The 20,435-nt window shown below is 38.5% G+C and overlaps 1 protein-coding gene across 1 annotated transcript in view; it reads right to left on the minus strand.

Annotated features, from left to right (window-relative positions):
• Positions 1-20,435, minus strand: part of PIEZO2 (piezo-type mechanosensitive ion channel component 2) — a 290,522-nt gene that overhangs the window by 179,207 nt on the left and 90,880 nt on the right. The window contains exon 4 of the mRNA XM_014540247.1: positions 4,492-4,534. Coding sequence (XP_014395733.1) covers positions 4,492-4,534 — 43 coding nt within the window. The remainder of the gene's footprint in view (positions 1-4,491; positions 4,535-20,435) is intronic.

Consider the following 20,435-nt stretch of genomic DNA (forward strand, 5'->3'; position numbering starts at 1 on the left):
GGCCTCTAGTCTACACTAATAAAAGAGAAACATGCAAATTGGTGTCACTCTGCTATGCCCACCAGCCAATCAGAGCAACTATGCAAATAACCCAACAAAGATGGCGGTTAATTTGCATACGCAGGCATCGAGCGAAGACTGAAGGCTCTGGTCGGAGTGAAGACTGAAGACTGAAGACTGAAGACTAAAGAGGCTTGGCTTCTCCGCTGTGGCCGGACCAAAGGCCTGGGTCCCGGGTACCGGCAGGCCGGGGAAGAAAGGCCTATTGCACAAATCTTCGTGCAATGGGCTTCTAGTTATGTAATAATTGGCCTTAAATTACCCAAGGAATCTATTCATCCTCCAAATGAAAAGGCCAATAGAAACTAAAATTTATCCAAAAAAAAAGCATATTCAATGAAAGTAGGAGCTGGGCCAACAGATAAATGACAGTAATATTTATTTAAAATGCCATTCATTTATCAAGCATTTATTAAATGCCTATTATTTGCCAATCCTTGGACTGGCACTAGAGGTCAAAAGATGCCCTCAGAAGCATCGGTCCAATATATAGGGTGGAGCAAAAATAGGTTTACAGTTGTTCACATGGAAAAGAATAGAGCGTTAGCCTGTGGGACAAAGGGTCCCAGGTTTGATTCTGGTCTAGAACTCCTCACCAGGTTCTTGATGCCACAGGGATCCTGTCATAGAGAGTAGCTGGTGTCAAACTCAGAACATTAGACTCAGAAGTTTGAGAAGAGAGATTCAGGAAGACTCTATTGTTGACATGAGGGTCATTGAATTAAACAATTGTTCCCACTGACAGACTAGAGCTGCGTCTTCCTCCCTACACTGTTAAGGATGAGCCAGCTCTGGCTACAGCAGCCCATCCTCCCACCAGGGGCTGCAATGTGACAATGAAAAGATGGTGGCCCTGGGCTCTTGCCTTCCTCAGAGGCCCCCTCTTTCACAAGCACACTCCAACCATATTTGTGTACGCGTCCCATCAAGGACTCAGTCAGGCACCCACCAAACGTCTGATTAGCTAGCACATGCCAGGCAGTGTCGGGCACCAGGGGATCAGCACAGCCCCATCCTTCATGCCCCAAAGGAGTAGAAACACAGGAGGAAAGTCTCAATACCATATGTCCAGGACCAGAACAGAAAAATGTAAAAAAATGTGACAAGAAGAGGTGGGATCCTAGAAGTAAGTCATCAGGAAAGTTTCCACAAAAGCAATCATGTCTAAAGCTTGAAGCATGGGTGGCAGCTCCCCACAAAATGGATGCAGGAAGACAAGCCCAACAACAGACAGACTGTGGGAAGCTTCTCAGCCCCCTAAAGACAAGGCCTTGCCTTTTGAATGACGTCTACACAAGGGGGTGAAGGGGGGGAGTATTTGTGTTCCCCCAGAGCAGGCTGTTTTCAGGGTGATTTCTATTTTAACATATTCTTTGCAGGGGCAAGATATTTCATTCCACAATCCAAGTAGAGTATCAAATAGAATCATGTATAATATTGTTAACAGTGATGTAATCTGAGGTACTGTGCTGATTATATAGATTTATTAGGAATAACTTCATTGCTTTTTAACTACAAATGGATGAGAGATCAGTGAAAGATTGTTATTTTTAACTGGGCAGCAATAAGATTTCCCAGAAAGCAGAAACTTTTATTTCTGGTCGCAGGTGACTACGCATAAGCCTATCTATGTCTTTGCTGACACATTTTGTCTCAGATGAAAAGTGTAGCTTGGGAAAGAGAAAACCACATTCAGGCCTTACGCGAAGCTTATGTGATAGATCCTACTACAGCTTTCTGATATTCTACTTCCTGGCCCTTCCTGCAAGCATGGCAGAGCAACACCTCTCCTTCCCTACAAATTAGCAAGGTGACTTGCTGTGGGCCAGGAACTGTGAGCTGCCACTGCAGGGTGGAAACACTTAAGAATTAGCGTGCAATTCTCCCACCTCTCCTCCCACCCTCAGGCAAACTCAGAAGCATCATGTGGAGAGAGAAGTGAGAGAGATTGAAGCCAAACACTGACACACCATGTAGAGGCTGCTCTGCAGTTGTTCAGCCTCCTCATCAGATTTCGCACAAGTGAGAAAAAAAAAAAAAGCACTGAAAATTGGGCCATTCCCTAGCAGACACACTTTTTCAGAACATACTGAGTATTGATGAATTTACAAAGCAATGCCCACCTGCATTGCCTTAACCAAGATTAATGAATATGATTTGGAAATATTTATACTTGTAAGCTTAGGAAATCTGCACAGAAAGTGAAGCTTTCTAATTGAAATGAAAATAGGTTAGACACAGATATTTTTCTCTATAATAAAAATAAAATAACACCATACAACTGAGTCTTCTTTTGTTGTGTAGATATCAACATTGGAGCGCCAGGAGTGGGTGGGGGTGTTAGAAGTGGAAACAATGAAGATATAGGAATTTATATCCTTCCTCTGTAAATTCCTGATATACCCCACTGGGGACTAGGATGATTTTTTTCAAGGTGAACATAACCTACTGTCATGAATTCAGCCATATAAATTGTGACAATGTGTATTTATTCTGAAGCAATGCATATAATCACAAAGTTTCCAGGAAGCGAAGGGCTATAACACCATCATCTCATGGCAAGCATTACTACAAGGAGACGGGGAGGGCAGATCCCTAGGTCTTCCTTTCAGTTACAAAATGTACAACAGAGGACATCTTTGCTTTCTTATCCTTGCAGAAAGTGTTGAAGCTTTAGCTGACTCAGTCACTGCATTTCCTTTAGATGTGACCACTTTAAAATAATCTGCTAGCAAACTTCAAAGGACAAAGCGAGGAAAGAATCAATATCTCTTACAACGGCTCTAAAGAATCAGAGAGCTTCATTTAAGATATAATTGAAATTCCCTTTAAGATAAAGAAGAGGTTAAACTTGAGAAGAAAAACAGCAGAGCCATATTTGACAGCACTGCTTAATACAGTCTTTGCAACAATAATTGCACAATAACCCCACAGATCAGTATCTGCTCTGTATTTTAAGAGAGTTGATGCAACACAGAGAATACTCTCTGCCCTTGAATGAGAAAACATGGGGCAACATGGAAAGTCACAGGATAACATTTTAACATAATATCTAAAAATCACGATGCTCACCAAACTGAGATGGCAGTTTAAAAACAAAGCATATCCCTTAATAGATTCCTTAGTAATATTTTCACTTGTACATCTATTTTAGGAAACATACACATTTTAGGGAGGCACTATAATATGGAGTTTATGCTGTCTGGATTTATTTAAAATATTCATACTATGAGAACAGCCAATAAAACTTGAGTTTGGGACTATCCTCAGAGATATAGGAATAGAGCAAATGAAACAACACAAAACAGAAGAGATCTATAATTCAAGAATTCAGCGTGGTTCCGTGTAAAAATATTAGTCATTGAAACTAGGCAGGGGGAAATAAGGACCTAAGCAATATCACAAGCGGGCGGTACTTAAGCATACAGGCCTGTCAGTCTAACCTGGAAAAAAAATCATTGGCTGGGGGGGCGGAGCCAATGTAAGCTGCCTCCCCTCCCCGGCCTCACCCCCCACCCCCAACAACACATACAGTTTGGGAAGCTGATTGGTTATTTTGAAGAAGCTTCTGGTTCCTCCCAAGCCTGAGAGTACATAATTCCAGGCGAAAAAGAAGCTCATTTCTCCCTTGCTCAGTGATCTGCACTCTCACCCTTTGGACCATATCATATGTTCTCCAGCCCAGGAGCACCGACCATGCGGCTCTAGTGGCCACTGGGGCCCTTGGCAGACTGTGCAGGCTCTGAAGGGCTATGAAGCAGAAACTCTGGGCACTGGCCTTGGCCTTGTTGAAGACACGGTTGTACTTTTTCCATGGCAGCACAGACAGCCATAGGACCTTGGGAAGCCAGGAAGAAAACTCTTTTGATATTACATCAGAAATAAACCAGGCCACCACACCACAATCTCCATGTGTGGGTGTTTGGAATTCTTTCTTTGCGATCAGCCCAATTTCCATTGACAACAGAAATGCTTAGGCATGATGTGATCTCAACCTTTCACTTAGAGCTAATATCTAATCATTTTAATAATTGGAAAGACATCAATATAAATATAAATTTCTCTGCACAAAAACTATAGAACTAACAGAAGAGGTGAATAACCTATAAGAAAGTAGACTCTAATTCTTAATTCTCTAACTGTACAACTTACCTTTTATAATGGTTTGCAGTTTAAGAAGTGTTTTCAAAAAACTTGCTCCATTTAATCTTCAAGTTCACTCTGCATTCAGGCAAAGATTTTATAAGGCAAAGCTCTACTTTACAAAGAAACCAAGTCTCAAGGAGCAAAATGATGACTTACTCAATGGCACAAACTTACTCACTTACCGAAGTAGTGGTAGCGATACCATTGATTTATAATCCATAAAGTACTTAGAATAAAATAGGACATTCGTACGCTAAAAGTGGAGACATGCTAAACCCTGCTTACCTTTCAAAGCCAATCTGCCGAAATGTCTTTTCCCACGTGGAGCCTGCAAGAGAAGAAAGGAACATAAGTAGTGCACATCAAGTATTCTGATACCCTTGTCCTGTGGTTTTGTTTGTTTGTTTTGCACACTCTGCTAGGCATTTGTTTTAAAATTTAAAATTTGTTTTAAATTTAAGTGGAGACTTTGTTTCCCCTAGGATGCATCACTGCTTTCTTCTAGACCCCAGATGGCCTTTTAGAGCACATTCTACATCCAGAGTTAATGAGACAAATCTGTACCTCACTTACCTGTGGTAAGGCAGTAGCCCACTAACTCATTCTCTAAACATCTGCATTTGGTTCAGAATAATATGAGCAAAACTCTCCTGACTAAAATAATTAAACAGTTTATTGTAACCCGTACTCTCTAAAATTCAACTTTTACTTTTGTGTAGCATGTTGAAAGCTAGAGGACACTGTAGGGGAGCAAAATTTTCCACCCCAAAATGTATCTCTTTATCATGAGGATTATTTTAGGCTAATTATTTGTAAGAAACAGAGATTATAGGAAGTTTTTCTTTTTACCTCCCCCTTAACTGACTAAAGTAGTTTAGATACAGGTGCCTATACCAGGAAAAGAGCTACACCAAAGAGAACATCAGAAAGAGTTCTCTGCATTTGTTTAACTGACATTTTCTCTTCTCTGCCCCCCATGAATGGCCTTCTACCCTGTGAACTCTCATGCCTATACCAATTGCCTGACTATCTGGGAGCCTCATACTTTGGAATGCCCATTTTTATTAAATTAAATTGATTTTTCTCCTGTTAATTTATATTATGCTCATTAGACCAGCCAGGGAACCTAAAAGGGTAGAGTAAAACTTTTTCTTCCACAAACAATACTCTGAATTTCCAACTCATTATGCCCCATGCCTCTGTCTCACTAGGGTTGAAACACAGGATTAACATTTAATGTTTTAAGCTAAATATTTTAACCAGAAATATCCTGAATGCATAAATGCTACTTTAAGTGGCATGATTTGAAGAGTAGTATATCCAACTCCATAAAACACAGCTGAGTATAAAAAATGTTTTTATATAAAAATTAAGGGTTTGTGCTTAACTCATAGTTTTACATTTTCATGATGTCCAGTCAGTTGCAAAAATATTTTAATTTCAGTTACTATTTCAAGTAAACACCCATGTATCCCTAAATTTATATGTTGTGCTTTGTACTAGTTGCTTGATAATCACAGCAGATAATTACTGCCTTTCTGTACAATTTAGTTCTGCAAACAGGAAGTGGTAGATTCAGCACTGGTCTCCAGGGGCAGCTGAAAAGCTACCCTGCTTCTTTTCCTAAAGTTACAATGAACTAGGTGCTTATATGTCTTTCTTGAGAACTCTGCCTCACAGGCTTTAGCATCAGGTGGCCACTCAGTGTCTCCTAAACATGAGGCAGACTTTCTGGAAAGATGGGAGATTATGCAGTAGTAGTTTCCTTTTTGAGGACTCAACTAGTCCCAAGAGAGCACAAACATGCTGCTTCCCCATACTCCTTGGCTATGATAGAGCATTTTAGATAATTATTCATAAATAATAAAGGACTAAATATCAGATAGGAATTAGACAAACACACACACACACACACACACACACACACACACACACGCACACACATACACACAAATTTAAAGCAGATGCGGGTTTACCTGCTTGGATCAAGTCACTCTTATCTAACTAAATTCCAATACACTTTGCTGAACAGGAGTAAATGATATGGAATTTTAGTTAATCAACTCAAGATTTTCCGATGGCTCTGAGCCCAAGTGAGTGTACCCCGTCTGAATGTTATCTATCCTGTGAGTCACATGCAAAACAATTAAGAATCTCTATTTCAGGATTTCTTTGAAGACGATGACTCTAGTCCCCTAAGAGCCTAGCAATTAAGAGACTGGCGAAGAATACATACCTGACTCAGAAACCACATTGTATTCCAGGGCAGCTGGCAACTGCCTGGCCCAAATTAAGAAGCAGGAGAGATTGAGTCTCCTGCCAAGTGAGAACCAGACATTCTGAGCACAGACCAAGTGGGAAGGCTCCAGGAGAAGGTGGGGTGCGGGTGGGAGGAGAGTGGGCTTAGATGCTACTTTTCTTGACGTTTCTTACTTTCAGTGAGAAACAAAGCACCTTTTAAATTTTTCTACATTTGCATATTCCTAGATTTTCTTCAGTATATTCCTAAATTAATTTTAAGCACAATTTTTAAGAAAACCTCTTTTTAATAGACTAGATTTATTATCAAAATAAAACAAAAGTAAATGACTTTGCTATATTGCACTATCAGACTTCTAGATCCTGAAGCTTTAATTAAGAAATAGGTTCTATCTTATTGCCGAGAAACGTAAACTTATTCATGCAGGCAGAACAAGTTATAAGTGTTTGGTGCAAGACTTCCAGAAATCCTTAGAATAAACATTAAGGCACCCAACCAAGCATAATACAGACAATGAAACAACTTCATTCTGGTCACTAGAAATCAATTTAATTGATAATTTGAGCATCCTATGTACCACAGGCATCCATCATTGCTTGCTATTGATAATCTGGTAAGCATCGCAATATGTTAGGTACCAAACTGAATATATTAAAATATGGTTTCTGCCCTCAAATGGCACATACCCTAGAGGGTTAAGTCTTTATGTCTTTTGTGAGCACTTAGTCATGATGAAAGGAGAAATGCACAATAAATGGTACAGACATATTCAGATCCTTTGGCACCAAGAATATTTTTGGCAGCCCATTATTCAGTTGCTGGGGAATTCTTTTAAAGCCATTAGCCATGTTTTACATGGTAAGGTAATATTACTCTCCTTTGCCAGAGCAGTCCAATATGGAGAGAAAACAAAGGGAGGGAGCTGGCAGACTTTCTTGATTTAACACTTTTTAAATGAGATTTAGAATACGTAGAAGTCTAAAGCACATGACATTCTTCAGGAAAAATCAAACAACAGCAACAACGACAAAAAGGAAAATGTATAACATAGAGAGATGGATACGATCCATAAGAGGGATTTTCTCTTTGCATCTTAGATGTAGTTAGAAATGACTGTGATTCTTCATTTTTTAAAATTGCCCTTCATAGCACAGCCATCCCCCAAACAGAACTAAAATCTTTGTGGTGGATCACAAAGACCAGAGGCTGGAAACAAACCATGGGCTGAATGTCATGCAGTCTAGGGAGCAAGTTCCAGGATCTATCCCCTGTGTGTACCAGGTGACAAACTACCCCTTTGCACCGACAGTCCCAGGACTCCCAGAGGAACTACCACGCCAAAGTGAAGGGCATTCCTTCCTCAAGGCATCAACATCTGCCCCTTCACAAAATGAGCAAAGCTCCATCTGTCCATTCTCATGCTCTCCCTACCTGCTCCCTCCCTTCTGCATCCCATCTACCTATCAGCTTCTGTCAGCTCCATGCCCCCTTCTGCCCATCACAGAAAGAAGTTATGGATGGAAACTTCCTTTCTTTGGGAACTACTTTCCCCAGGCCCAGGAGCTTCTGCGGGGGCTCCTGGTCATATTACCTCTCCTTCACTGGCTACAGAGGCAGGGCAGGCTGGCCACTCCTCACAGCACCCTATCTCCCAGGCCACAGAGATCAGGAAGGGCACATGATAGGCTAGTTCAGGCCAGGATGGACCCTTTCCCAGCCAGATGACCTAACTCCCAGAAAGCTCTCTCTGCTCGCCTACCAGAGAGCCAGGATCATGAGCGCCCAGGCCTGAGGATATTCACATAGTGGCCCTGTTTCTGCCACATGGAGAAAGCTGTGTAAGAGGAAAGAGGGGACCCCTGAGCAGAGGTAGCCCGGAGAGAGAGGAGGGGCTCCTGATGGCATCCCTGTCTGGTCCAGGTGCCCCTGATGCTCTCGCCTTTCCTGTCACTCCAGTTATGAGGCAGGGAAAATAATCTGCATGTTTAGTTTAGTCTCATGTCTACCTTTAAGCCTGACATTTGTATCTCAAAGAACACTAAATATGAACAAAGATTTTTATAATAAAAATAAGATTTTAACAACGCATTGAACATCCATATTTTAGATGGGAATAGAAATATTTTAAATAAATCCTAGACGATTTTAACCATATTTTATATCAAGAGAGTGAACATTCTCCCCCAAATTGACATGACAATAAAAACAGCTTGCAGTTCATGCTAACTTCCTGTCTATTCGCTAATATAGTCCTTCCAAATGCTCCATAAAGTCAGGACTATTATCATGTGCCCTTTGCAGGTGGGAAAACTCCGGGTAGAGGGTGAGGACGCCAGAGCCAATGCTCTTGACTTCTTTACTCCTTGTTCTGTCATATGTTGGGGGCCGGTATTGTTGACTTTCTTCCTTCTTCATTTTCCTTTTCTTATTCTCCTTCCTAACATTTGTCTCTTGCCCCAATCTGGCTACAATATGGAATTAAAATTTGTTTTAATTTCAAAGAATTTTTATGTCTGATTATTAATTTTGGAATATGGGGGTGCCTATAGGAGAAGTTATCTGTCATCAAACGTCTTCTTCCACCACCTTCCTTTTATATAGGACCTATGAGTCTCCTGTGTTAATTTTGTTTAACACTCAGCACGCCCAGCAGGAGCTCAACTGTACAAACACCCATAGGCCGAGGAAGGCCATGCACCAATATGTAACCTGCAGATGACCGGACAGGGCTGATTATGTTTCCTTGTTCTACTTTTTCTGTAGTAGTGGTTTAAAATTACAGGGCTTTGGCCCTGGCCCGGTGGCTCAGTTGGTTGGAGCATCGCTTACACTAGAAAGGTTGCGAGTTCGATCCCAGGTTGGGGTGTATACAGGAGGCAGCCAATCCTTGTTTCTCTTTCATATTGCACGGGCTCTCTCTCTCTTTCTCTCTCTCTCTCTCTCCCTTCCTCTGTCTCTAAAATTAGTAAATATATCCTTGGGTGAAAAAAAAATAAAATTACAAGGCTTTGCCACCAGGCATCTGTGTGCTAACAGCTCTGCCTCTGGTCATCTGTATTTCCTTAGACAAGTCACTCTTGTGTCTTTCTCTTTCTTTAATGTAACCTGAAGTGGTTTTCAACAAGTCCCTTTCCATTTATAATTTTATTTTTGTTCATAAATGTTATTGAAAATGCAAAACTTTCTATCTTTATGTTATAAATTGCTTGCTGGCTTTATTATCATGTTTCCTTTATTGATTACTTTTATCAATAATTATTTCAATCAACTTGTTGCTCAAATTCTATTACACAAAAAAGGTAACGATTTTTACTCTGGGTTTGCAGTGGTAAAACTGGTCAGATGAGGCATCTATTTTCTTTTAATTGAACACTTTTACACCAAGTCTGTCTTAGACGTTGAGGGCCAATGGAACTTGGATCTGCACATCTGGGTGTTTTTTTTCTTCAAAATAATTAGAAGAAAAGGACTAATAATTCATGGAATTAGTAGGTTTTTTCCAGCAAAGTCCTATAAAAAATGAAAGTATTTTCATATATTGTAGGGGCTGCCAAGCAGTTAAACACGCAACCTGGCACAGAAATTGGTGATGAAACACTCAAATATCAGAAATTATGCCACTTACAAGTTTTCTGGTGGAAGCTTTATTTACATTATTTTTGACTCTTAAAAGGAAAACACTTTCATATCCAATCAGAGTCAAGATTTTACCAGGCATTGAATGTTGAACATAATGTGAAATTTTTAAGAGAAAAAAATCAACCAATGGTGACATTTTACTTTGCAAATATTAAGATGCACTTCTGTTGAGTTATAGCTGAAATTTTTTAAACTCCATAAATGGCTGCTCTAATAGATGATATGTGCCCAAGTAAAGCAAATTTCCCAGCTAACGAACAATTTCATCATTTTGGGTTAAATTGTGAGATCTGTAAATTTTTCTGAGTCTTAATTCCCAGATGAGATTTGTCATTAATGGGTTAAAGGTAATTGTAAAAGAGAGCAATAAAGAAAAAATTCATTCTTCGCCATCTCTTAATTAACAATGTATGTATTAAATGATATATATATATATATTTTAAACATCATGTTCAAAATATATATATTAAGTATAAGAGTATACTTAATACTCTTGTTTTATAATGTCCATTGTCTTCTGCTCTGATCTTTAGGATCTGGATGACAATCCTTTGTGTATGTGGCACATTAAGTTGCATACTTTGGTTTTCATCCCCATTTATACTTTGTCAGTTCTTTTCATGTGTCCTAATTTTTCATCATCTAAGGGTGATCACCTCATTTTTCCTTATTTGTAAAATAATATAATCATTACAAAACATAAATATACTTACATTTTTAAAATATATTTTTATTGATTTCAGAGAGGATGGGAGAAAGAGAGAGCGATAGAAACATCAATGATGAGAGAGAATCACCGATCAGCTGCCTCCTACATGTCCCCCACTGGCGATCAAGCCTGCAACCTGGGCATGTGCCCTCTGACCAGAATAAAACCTGGGACCCTTCAGTCCGCAGGCCGACACTCTTATCCACTGACATTTTTAAAAAATTTTGGCATAAATACCCTCCCATACACACTAAGACTCTCACATTCCTGCTTGCACATATAAAATAGTGGTCATCCTATTTTGAAACCTACATTGATTACTTAATGATATATAATGTAATTCTTCCCATGTCAATAAATATAGGCATGTAATTATTGTAATGCCCATACAATGCTCCATAATTTAACAAATGCAAGTCCATCGTAATTTATATATAAATTATATCTACATTTTTGCTATTACACATACAATGTGTAGAACATTTTATCATTTAGCTTTTCATTTTTTGATTTACCTGTTTGTTGCCACAATAGGTGGGAACAAATATTATATTTGTTTCTTTAATCCTCATGAATTCTTTAATAACCAAATATCTCAACTCCAGGAGATCTTGAATGAGCATAATGCATGTTTTATGATATCATCTCAGTTGATGAGGGTCAGTCTGAAAAAATACTTACCACAATTCACTTTTTGTAGTGACTAGGACAAGCCTATTCACAAATTTTAAGCAAGTCTATTTACAAACATACAATACCCTATGAATGAAGGATGCTACAACATTTAAGAGATTTTCTTTAGAAAAACTACTTTTAAATTACTCTAAAATGAAATGTAAATTCTAAATAATTAATTTCCTCACCAAATAATATATTTTAAAAAATAATTGATCATAAAATTTCTGGTTTAAGATTGGGTCTGATTGGCAATCTGGTGTGGGGTTTTTTTTGTTTTTGTTTTTTTACCAACTTATCACTAAAATAGCTACAGACACACTGGAAGAGAGAAACCCAAAGACACACACACACACACACACACACACACACACACACACACAATCAATCTATTTTCACAAATCTCAGAGGAACTTTCACAAGTAGGTCAATTGAATTGTTCTATGCATATGTCGCCCATGGAAACCAAACAAACAAGCCAGCCTTAAAGAAATAAAAGTGCATTTCCCACTGCATTGCTCCGAGTCTAGAAACACAAGGTCCATACCAAACAGAGAGTGGACATTGTGCCTTTTCTGCATAGGATGTCTCTTTCTGAACAAACTTCAATAAGAGGGGATTCGTGGATTTCCGACCTTTTGGCGAAGAATGGTAAGGTGTGCCAGAAAGGTTTCAGTGGAAGAATAGAAATGATAGTGGGAAGGATGAGTGAGCTGAGAACTAAATAGAAGGGCAGGGATTGCAGACAGGGGGGTAGGCTTCTCTTTTTAAAAGCCAGGCCACATTGAGATGGGGAGGGATGAGAAGAAAGGTGAGGGGTGAGAGTGAGAGCTAGTAGAAGAGGCCAGGCCAAAGGATGGTGTGGCTTCTTCAGGTTAAGACTATAGCAGTCTTAATAAACTAAAGAGAAGGAAGCTGGGGGTGAGCAGAGGTTGAAGGCACAGAGTGGAAGGATATTAAAAGATTCCTTAGTGGCTAAGAGAGGAAAAGACTTGGAGGGGGCAGAGGATCCTGCGAGTAGAGGAAACAGACAAGGGACAATGCTGGTGGCCCATATTTGCAGCAGAGGACGGGCAGTTTATGCTCTGCCTTAAACAGGGCTGGGAAGTGAGGAGCGTAAGCAATGTGTGCATGAAGAATCATCCTGGGTGCTCGCCTATTCGGATAAATGCAGTCACTGTGCAATCCACATATAGGATACTCTTTGAACACCAAAGTTGTACAAATAAAGCCATCTGTCTTAGACAGTTTAGAAGATACATAAGGTTACAGCCATGTTCTTCATTATGAAGAATAAATCTTTACTGTAAAAGTGTGGAATTCTCAGCTGCCTATCAACTGGCTCCATGATACGCTCTGAAATCTACTTTAAACAACAAACCTCTAATATCCATTTGTTAATTTGTTTCCTGTCTCCCAAAAACGTGGACTATAGAAGACACTTCTGGTAACTATCATTTCAGTTGTTTGGAAGCCAGATGAATGGGAGTTTCCTGCACAATCTCATAAGGATTTATTACACGTGCCCCCAAAACTGCTTAAACTTGACGTCAGACTTTTAAAATACCTACTTCTTGAATGCACCAGTTCTCTAGTTTACTTGAAGTTCTTATGATTTAATCCTGCTCATTGTTATGTGAACTTCATGCTATAGTTTGAGATACAAATTTAATGAGATGAAGATCTACAGGAAAATCGCTTATGTGGAAAATCACTGGAAAGTGCTAACGGTTAATGACAGTCTGCAACCACCTGGGTCGTGTTCAGCTTTGGGGAACAGGGGTGGGACCCAATGTTCTGACGATTCCTGCACAGCCCGTCAGGAGAAAGGCATGAGACAAGGAGACCAGTTAGAGAATCCCCCGAATGTGGGCATCAAGGGCCTGGCTCTCTTGATTCATATGTTATGCCATCTCCATAAATTAATATTTAATTCATATGTATTTATTTTCTCTAATAAGTTTTTTACATTTTATTTTATAAATATAAAATTTACAAATATAGGATGTATAGCATTTTATATAAAATTTTACATTTCAGTGTCCATGTGACATAGCTTTCATCCTTTCTTAAACGAGTTTGCTATTTTGAGTAGATGACACCAATGGTGTTAATTTCCCTCTACTTCAAGGTGTTCATTTTCTATCAAAATGAAAAATGAGGTGCCTGAAAATTCAGCAGGGCAGATCGCGATGACTCTGCTCTCACAGCAAAATAACTTCGGCCTTGAAACTCTACTCCGCTACTTGTCCTGGTCTATATGACATCGGGGCACTCACTTTAGGTCTAAGAGTGAGTCAAGGCATCTTTAAAATAAGGATGGACAGTGTCTTCGCACAAAAACAATGAAGACATATTCAGAGCATCTGTGCAGTGTCTGGCACAAAGTAGCCGGTAGATAACTGAAAGCCACTCTCATACAAGGCTCTCAACTACCATTTTAAATGAACAATGCTCCATGTATGTGACACTGGGTAGTATGAGAACCCTAAATGTGCAGAACAACCACAACCCAATTTCCCCTCTCCATGCGTTGTCACACACTCACATACACAAACACACAGCTTTGACAAAGGTCTGTATGAAAGTGTAGAGAAATAAGCTTTTGAGTCGTTTCTCTTTTAAATTTGCACATTGTTATACTTAGTCGTATGTTCCAGTTAATCCATGTTGTAATATATACTTTTCCTTTTAGTATGTGTTTGCCAAAACTCTCCTAAAATTATTTTACAGGAAAGGTATAGAATGTGTATTTAGGTGAAACCCATAAATAACTTTATCCATTTAAACTTAAGCCCTTCATAAAGAGCTTACTAAGCTTATAAAAGTATTCAGAATGGTGTTTATGAGGTTGTCCCTTAAAAATGCACATGAGAACATGAATTGCATGTAAGGGATTCTGTCATTTTTGCAGAAGCCAAAATAATAGAATTCCTAAGCTGCCAGCCCCAGCTGTACAACACACAGAACAGGAGTGCTGAGGTGCAAAGCTGACCAGCAAGGTGTCTTCAAAACAACGGTACCATTGGCCCTTGAACAACACAGGAGGCAGGGGTGCAGATCCCTGAGCAGTTGAAAATCCGCATCCACATACACCTTTGACTCTCCCAAAACTTAAGTTGCCCTTTGGCGTCATTGGGGAATTGATTGCAAGACCCTCCGGGACGCTCACGTGCCCTATATAACATGGTGTAGAATGCATGCATTTGGCCCTTTGTACTCGCAGACTTCCAGCCACAGACTGAAAAATCTACAGGGACTTACTGAAGAAATCTGCATATAAGTGGACCCGTGCAGCTCAAACCTGTGTTTTTCAGCAGGCAAATGTATTTTCTCCAGTAAAAATGTACTTTTTTTTTGAGAAAAGGGAGAAATTAGAGCTATTTCGCTTCAGCAGGCAAATGTATTTTCTCCAGTAAAAATGCACTTTTTTTTTTTTTTTTGAGAAAAGGGAGAAATTAGAGCTATTTCGGTCTTCTTATTTGCCAGTATTTTTAGAGCACTGGTGAGGACTCCGTGGAGGACGCTGCGCTTTGCAGGATGAGGATGGTTTTCACTTTCATGTTCCTTTGGGAATCTTACACAGCTGTACAGTCCTTCATATGGTTTGTGGCTTTCTTTACACTAACTGCAAACTTCCCACTGCCAGAAATATGTGCCAAATAGTGATGTTCACTTGTAAAAATTAAATAAAAAAAACCCTGGCGGACATTTTGATAGCTGGAAATTTTATGAAAAACTCATGAAGCATATTTAGTTTAAACTTGCAATAGCAGCTAAGTTCTTGTTTTCCCTGAACATGAATCAAATATAAAGTTTAGACAAAAGACGGAAATATTGATTACATAGAGGGCCAGGTGACTTGATGTCTTTCATTTTTAATACAATTAATAAAAGTATAAACTGTGATATATTATAAAACATTAATGTATGTAGAAAAATATCATCTCACCGTATGTCACACATTTAAAATTTTGGCATTTGGTTCATATATTTCTTTTTCAAGTATAGCTGACATACAATGTTATAAAAGTATTAGGTGTACAACACAGTTACTCAGCATTTATATATATTACGAGTGATCACTATGATAAATCTAGTAACCACCTGTCACGGTACAAAGCTATAATGCTATTGATTATATTACCTGTGCTGTACATTACATGCCTATGACCTATTTATTTTATAACTGGCAGTTTATAGCTTTTAATTTCCTTTATAATTTTTGTCCTCCCCGTCCCCTCTCTTCTGGTAACCATCAATTTGTTATCTATATCTATGAGTCTATTTCTGTCTTGTTTTGTTTGTTTGTTTTGTTTTTTAGATTCCACATGTAAGTGAAAATACATTATTTGTCCTTCTCTACCTGAGGTATTTTACTTAGCATAATACTCTTTCGGTCTATCCATGTTGTTGCAAATGGAAACATTTTCTTCTTTTCATGACTGAGTAATATTCCATTCTATAAATATACCCTATCTTCTTTATCCATTCATCTATTGAAGGACACTTAGGTGGCTTTCATGTCTTGGTTATTGTAGCTAATGCTCCAATGAACAGAGAGTTGCATATATCTTTTAGAATTGGTGTTTTTGTTTTCTTCAGGTAGATACCCAGAAGTGCAATGCCAAATCATATGGCAGTTCCATTTACAGTCTTTTGAGAAAACTCCATACTGTTTTTAATAGTGGCTTCACCAATTTGCATTTCTACCAACAGTACACAAAGACTCCCTTTTCTCCACATCCTCGCCAAAACTTGTTATGTCTTGTCTTTTTGGTAATAGCCAATGGGACCGGTGTGAGGTAATAACTCATTGTGGTTTTGATTTGCATTCCCTGATGATTAGTGAGGTTGAGCATCTTTTCATGTGTCTGTTGGCTATCTGTATGTTTTCTTTGGAAAAATGTCTACTCAGGTTCTCTGCCCATTTTTTAAATAGGACTGTTATTGATATTGAGTTTTAGTCTGTATATCTTCTGCCAGGTTTTGTTGATAGTTTTTTTCACTGTGCAAAAACTTTTTAGTTTGAGGTAATCCAATTGGTTTCTTTTTGCTTTTGTTGTCCTTGTCTGAGGAAAAATATCCCCCAAAATATGTCTTAAATGTCAAAAAGTTTTCTTTTAAGAGTATTCTGGTTTTACATATAAGTATTTAATCCACTTGAGTTTATTTTTGTATATGGTATAAGATAGTGGTCCAGCATGTAGCTGTTCACTTTCCTATCACCACTTATTGGAGAGAATTATATTTTTCCCCATTGTATATTCTTTCTTCCTTTGTTATAGATTAATAGACCATATCAATGTAGGTTTATTACTGTGCTCTCTATCCCATTTCATTTATCTATTTGTCTGGCTTTTGTGTGCTGGTACATTACTGTTTTCATTACTATAGATCTGTGGTATAATTTGAAATCAGGAAGTGTGATGCCTGCAACTTTTTCTTCTTTCTCAAGATGCTTTGACTATTCAGGGTCTTTTGTGATTCCATACAAATTTTAACATTATTTGTTCTAGTTCTGGAAATACAATTGACTCCTAATTTAATAGCCTACATGAAAACAGTTAAAAGTAAGTTATTTATTTAACAAATATTTATTAAGCCCTTATATATTTTAGGCGGTGGGAATATTTGCAGTGAACATGGCTCTTACAGTTTACTGGGAGAGAAGTAAAAATAATCAGGATGCAAACACACTTATATACATATTATGAAGAAAATAAAGAGAAGACTGAGTTAGGGAGAAAAAAGTTAAAATAAAATATATCTACAAAAAGTGAAAATTTTATATGTGTTTGGGGTTTTTTGAGCAATATTCAAGGAGGAGGATGAATGCAATCTGAGGTTTGATTCTTATGTTATCGTTCACACATTGTAATTGGCACACCCTCTTCAACTTAGGGAACTAACTAATTTTAAAAGGTACAGGAAACAATTGTCTTCCAATGTCAGCCTGAGTGAGATACAGAAGGTCAGGGTTTGACCCTCAGGGGCATTTTCAGCTGACCCCAGCCTGGGGACTAGAGGCAGCTGGCACCTGCTCAGGACCTCTTGCCAACTCCTCGACCAGTAGCACCATGTCCATAGCTTGCAATCACCTGTGGTGATTATACTATGGAAATTGGTAACGCCACAAACCAGGTGGTTTTCCTTGAGTAGCTGATTGTTACAAATTTCCCAGTGTACTGCTAGCTGATGGTGACTATCTTAGCAACTGGAAAGGCTTGATTCAGTCAGGCAGATGAAACAGGCTAAAATAGGAGGCTTTGAAAATCTGGGTTCAGTAAATCAACTAGAGCAGTGGTTCTCAACCTTCCTAATGCCGCGACCCTTTAATACAGTTCCTCATGTTGTGGTGACCCCCAACCATAAAATTATTTTCGTTGCTACTTCATAACTGTAATTTTGCTACTGTTATGAATCGTAATGTAAATATCTGATATGCAGGATGTATTTTCATTGTTACAAATTGAACATAATTAAAGCATAGTGATTAATCACAAAAACAATATGTAATTATATATGTATTTTCCGATGGTCTTAGGCGACCCCTGTGAAAGGGTCACAATCCTTTGTGTATGTGGCACATTAAGTTGCATACTTTGGTTTTCATCCCCATTTATACTTTGTCAGTTCTTTTCATGTGTCCTAATTTTTCATCATCTAAGGGTGATCACCTCATTTTTCCTTATTTGTAAAATAATATAATCATTACAAAACATAAATATACTTACATTTTTAAAATATATTTTTATTGATTTCAGAGAGGATGGGAGAAAGAGAGAGCGATAGAAACATCAATGATGAGAGAGAATCACCGATCAGCTGCCTCCTACATGTCCCCCACTGGCGATCAAGCCTGCAACCTGGGCATGTGCCCTCTGACCAGAATAAAACCTGGGACCCTTCAGTCCGCAGGCCGACACTCTTATCCACTGACATTTTTAAAAAATTTTGGCATAAATACCCTCCCATACACACTAAGACTCTCACATTCCTGCTTGCACATATAAAATAGTGGTCATCCTATTTTGAAACCTACATTGATTACTTAATGATATATAATGTAATTCTTCCCATGTCAATAAATATAGGCATGTAATTATTGTAATGCCCATACAATGCTCCATAATTTAACAAATGCAAGTCCATCGTAATTTATATATAAATTATATCTACATTTTTGCTATTACACATACAATGTGTAGAACATTTTATCATTTAGCTTTTCATTTTTTGATTTACCTGTTTGTTGCCACAATAGGTGGGAACAAATATTATATTTGTTTCTTTAATCCTCATGAATTCTTTAATAACCAAATATCTCAACTCCAGGAGATCTTGAATGAGCATAATGCATGTTTTATGATATCATCTCAGTTGATGAGGGTCAGTCTGAAAAAATACTTACCACAATTCACTTTTTGTAGTGACTAGGACAAGCCTATTCACAAATTTTAAGCAAGTCTATTTACAAACATACAATACCCTATGAATGAAGGATGCTACAACATTTAAGAGATTTTCTTTAGAAAAACTACTTTTAAATTACTCTAAAATGAAATGTAAATTCTAAATAATTAATTTCCTCACCAAATAATATATTTTAAAAAATAATTGATCATAAAATTTCTGGTTTAAGATTGGGTCTGATTGGCAATCTGGTGTGGGGTTTTTTTTGTTTTTGTTTTTTTACCAACTTATCACTAAAATAGCTACAGACACACTGGAAGAGAGAAACCCAAAGACACACACACACACACACACACACACACACACAATCAATCTATTTTCACAAATCTCAGAGGAACTTTCACAAGTAGGTCAATTGAATTGTTCTATGCATATGTCGCCCATGGAAACCAAACAAACAAGCCAGCCTTAAAGAAATAAAAGTGCATTTCCCACTGCATTGCTCCGAGTCTAGAAACACAAGGTCCATACCTAACAGAGAGTGGACATCGTGCCTTTTCTGCATAGGATGTCTCTTTCTGAACAAACTTCAATAAGAGGGGATTCGTGGATTTCCGACCTTTTGGCGAAGAATGGTAAGGTGTGCCAGAAAGGTTTCAGTGGAAGTATAGAAATGATAGTGTGAAGGATGAGTGAGCTGAGAACTAAATAGAAGGGCAGGGATTGCAGACAGGGGGGCAGGCTTCTCTTTTAAAAGCCAGGCCACATTGAGATGGGGAGGGATGAGAAGAAAGGTGAGGGGTGAGAGTGAGAGCTAGTAGAAGAGGCCAGGCCAAAGGATGGTGTGGCTTCTTCAGGTTAAGACTATAGCAGTCTTAATAAACTAAAGAGAAGGAAGCTGGGGGTGAGCAGAGGTTGAAGGCACAGAGTGGAAGGATATTAAAAGATTCCTTAGTGGCTAAGAGAGGAAAAGACTTGGAGGGGGCAGAGGATCCTGCGAGTAGAGGAAACAGACAAGGGACAATGCTGGTGGCCCATATTTGCAGCAGAGGACGGGCAGTTTATGCTCTGCCTTAAACAGGGCTGGGAAGTGAGGAGCGTAAGCAATGTGTGCATGAAGAATCATCCTGGGTGCTCGCCTATTCGGATAAATGCAGTCACTGTGCAATCCACATATAGGATACTCTTTGAACACCAAAGTTGTACAAATAAAGCCATCTGTCTTAGACAGTTTAGAAGATACATAAGGTTACAGCCATGTTCTTCATTATGAAGAATAAATCTTTATTGTAAAAGTGTGGAATTCTCAGCTGCCTATCAACTGGCTCCATGATATGCTCTGAAATCTACTTTAAACAACAAACCTCTAATATCCATTTGTTAATTTGTTTCCTGTCTCCCAAAAACGTGGACTATAGAAGACACTTCTGGTAACTATCATTTCAGTTGTTTGGAAGCCAGATGAATGGGAGTTTCCTGCACAATCTCATAAGGATTTATTACACGTGCCCCCAAAACTGCTTAAACTTG

This window comes from Myotis brandtii, unplaced genomic scaffold (genome assembly GCF_000412655.1).
Source record: "Myotis brandtii unplaced genomic scaffold, ASM41265v1 scaffold240, whole genome shotgun sequence".
Taxonomy (NCBI): domain Eukaryota; kingdom Metazoa; phylum Chordata; class Mammalia; order Chiroptera; family Vespertilionidae; genus Myotis; species Myotis brandtii.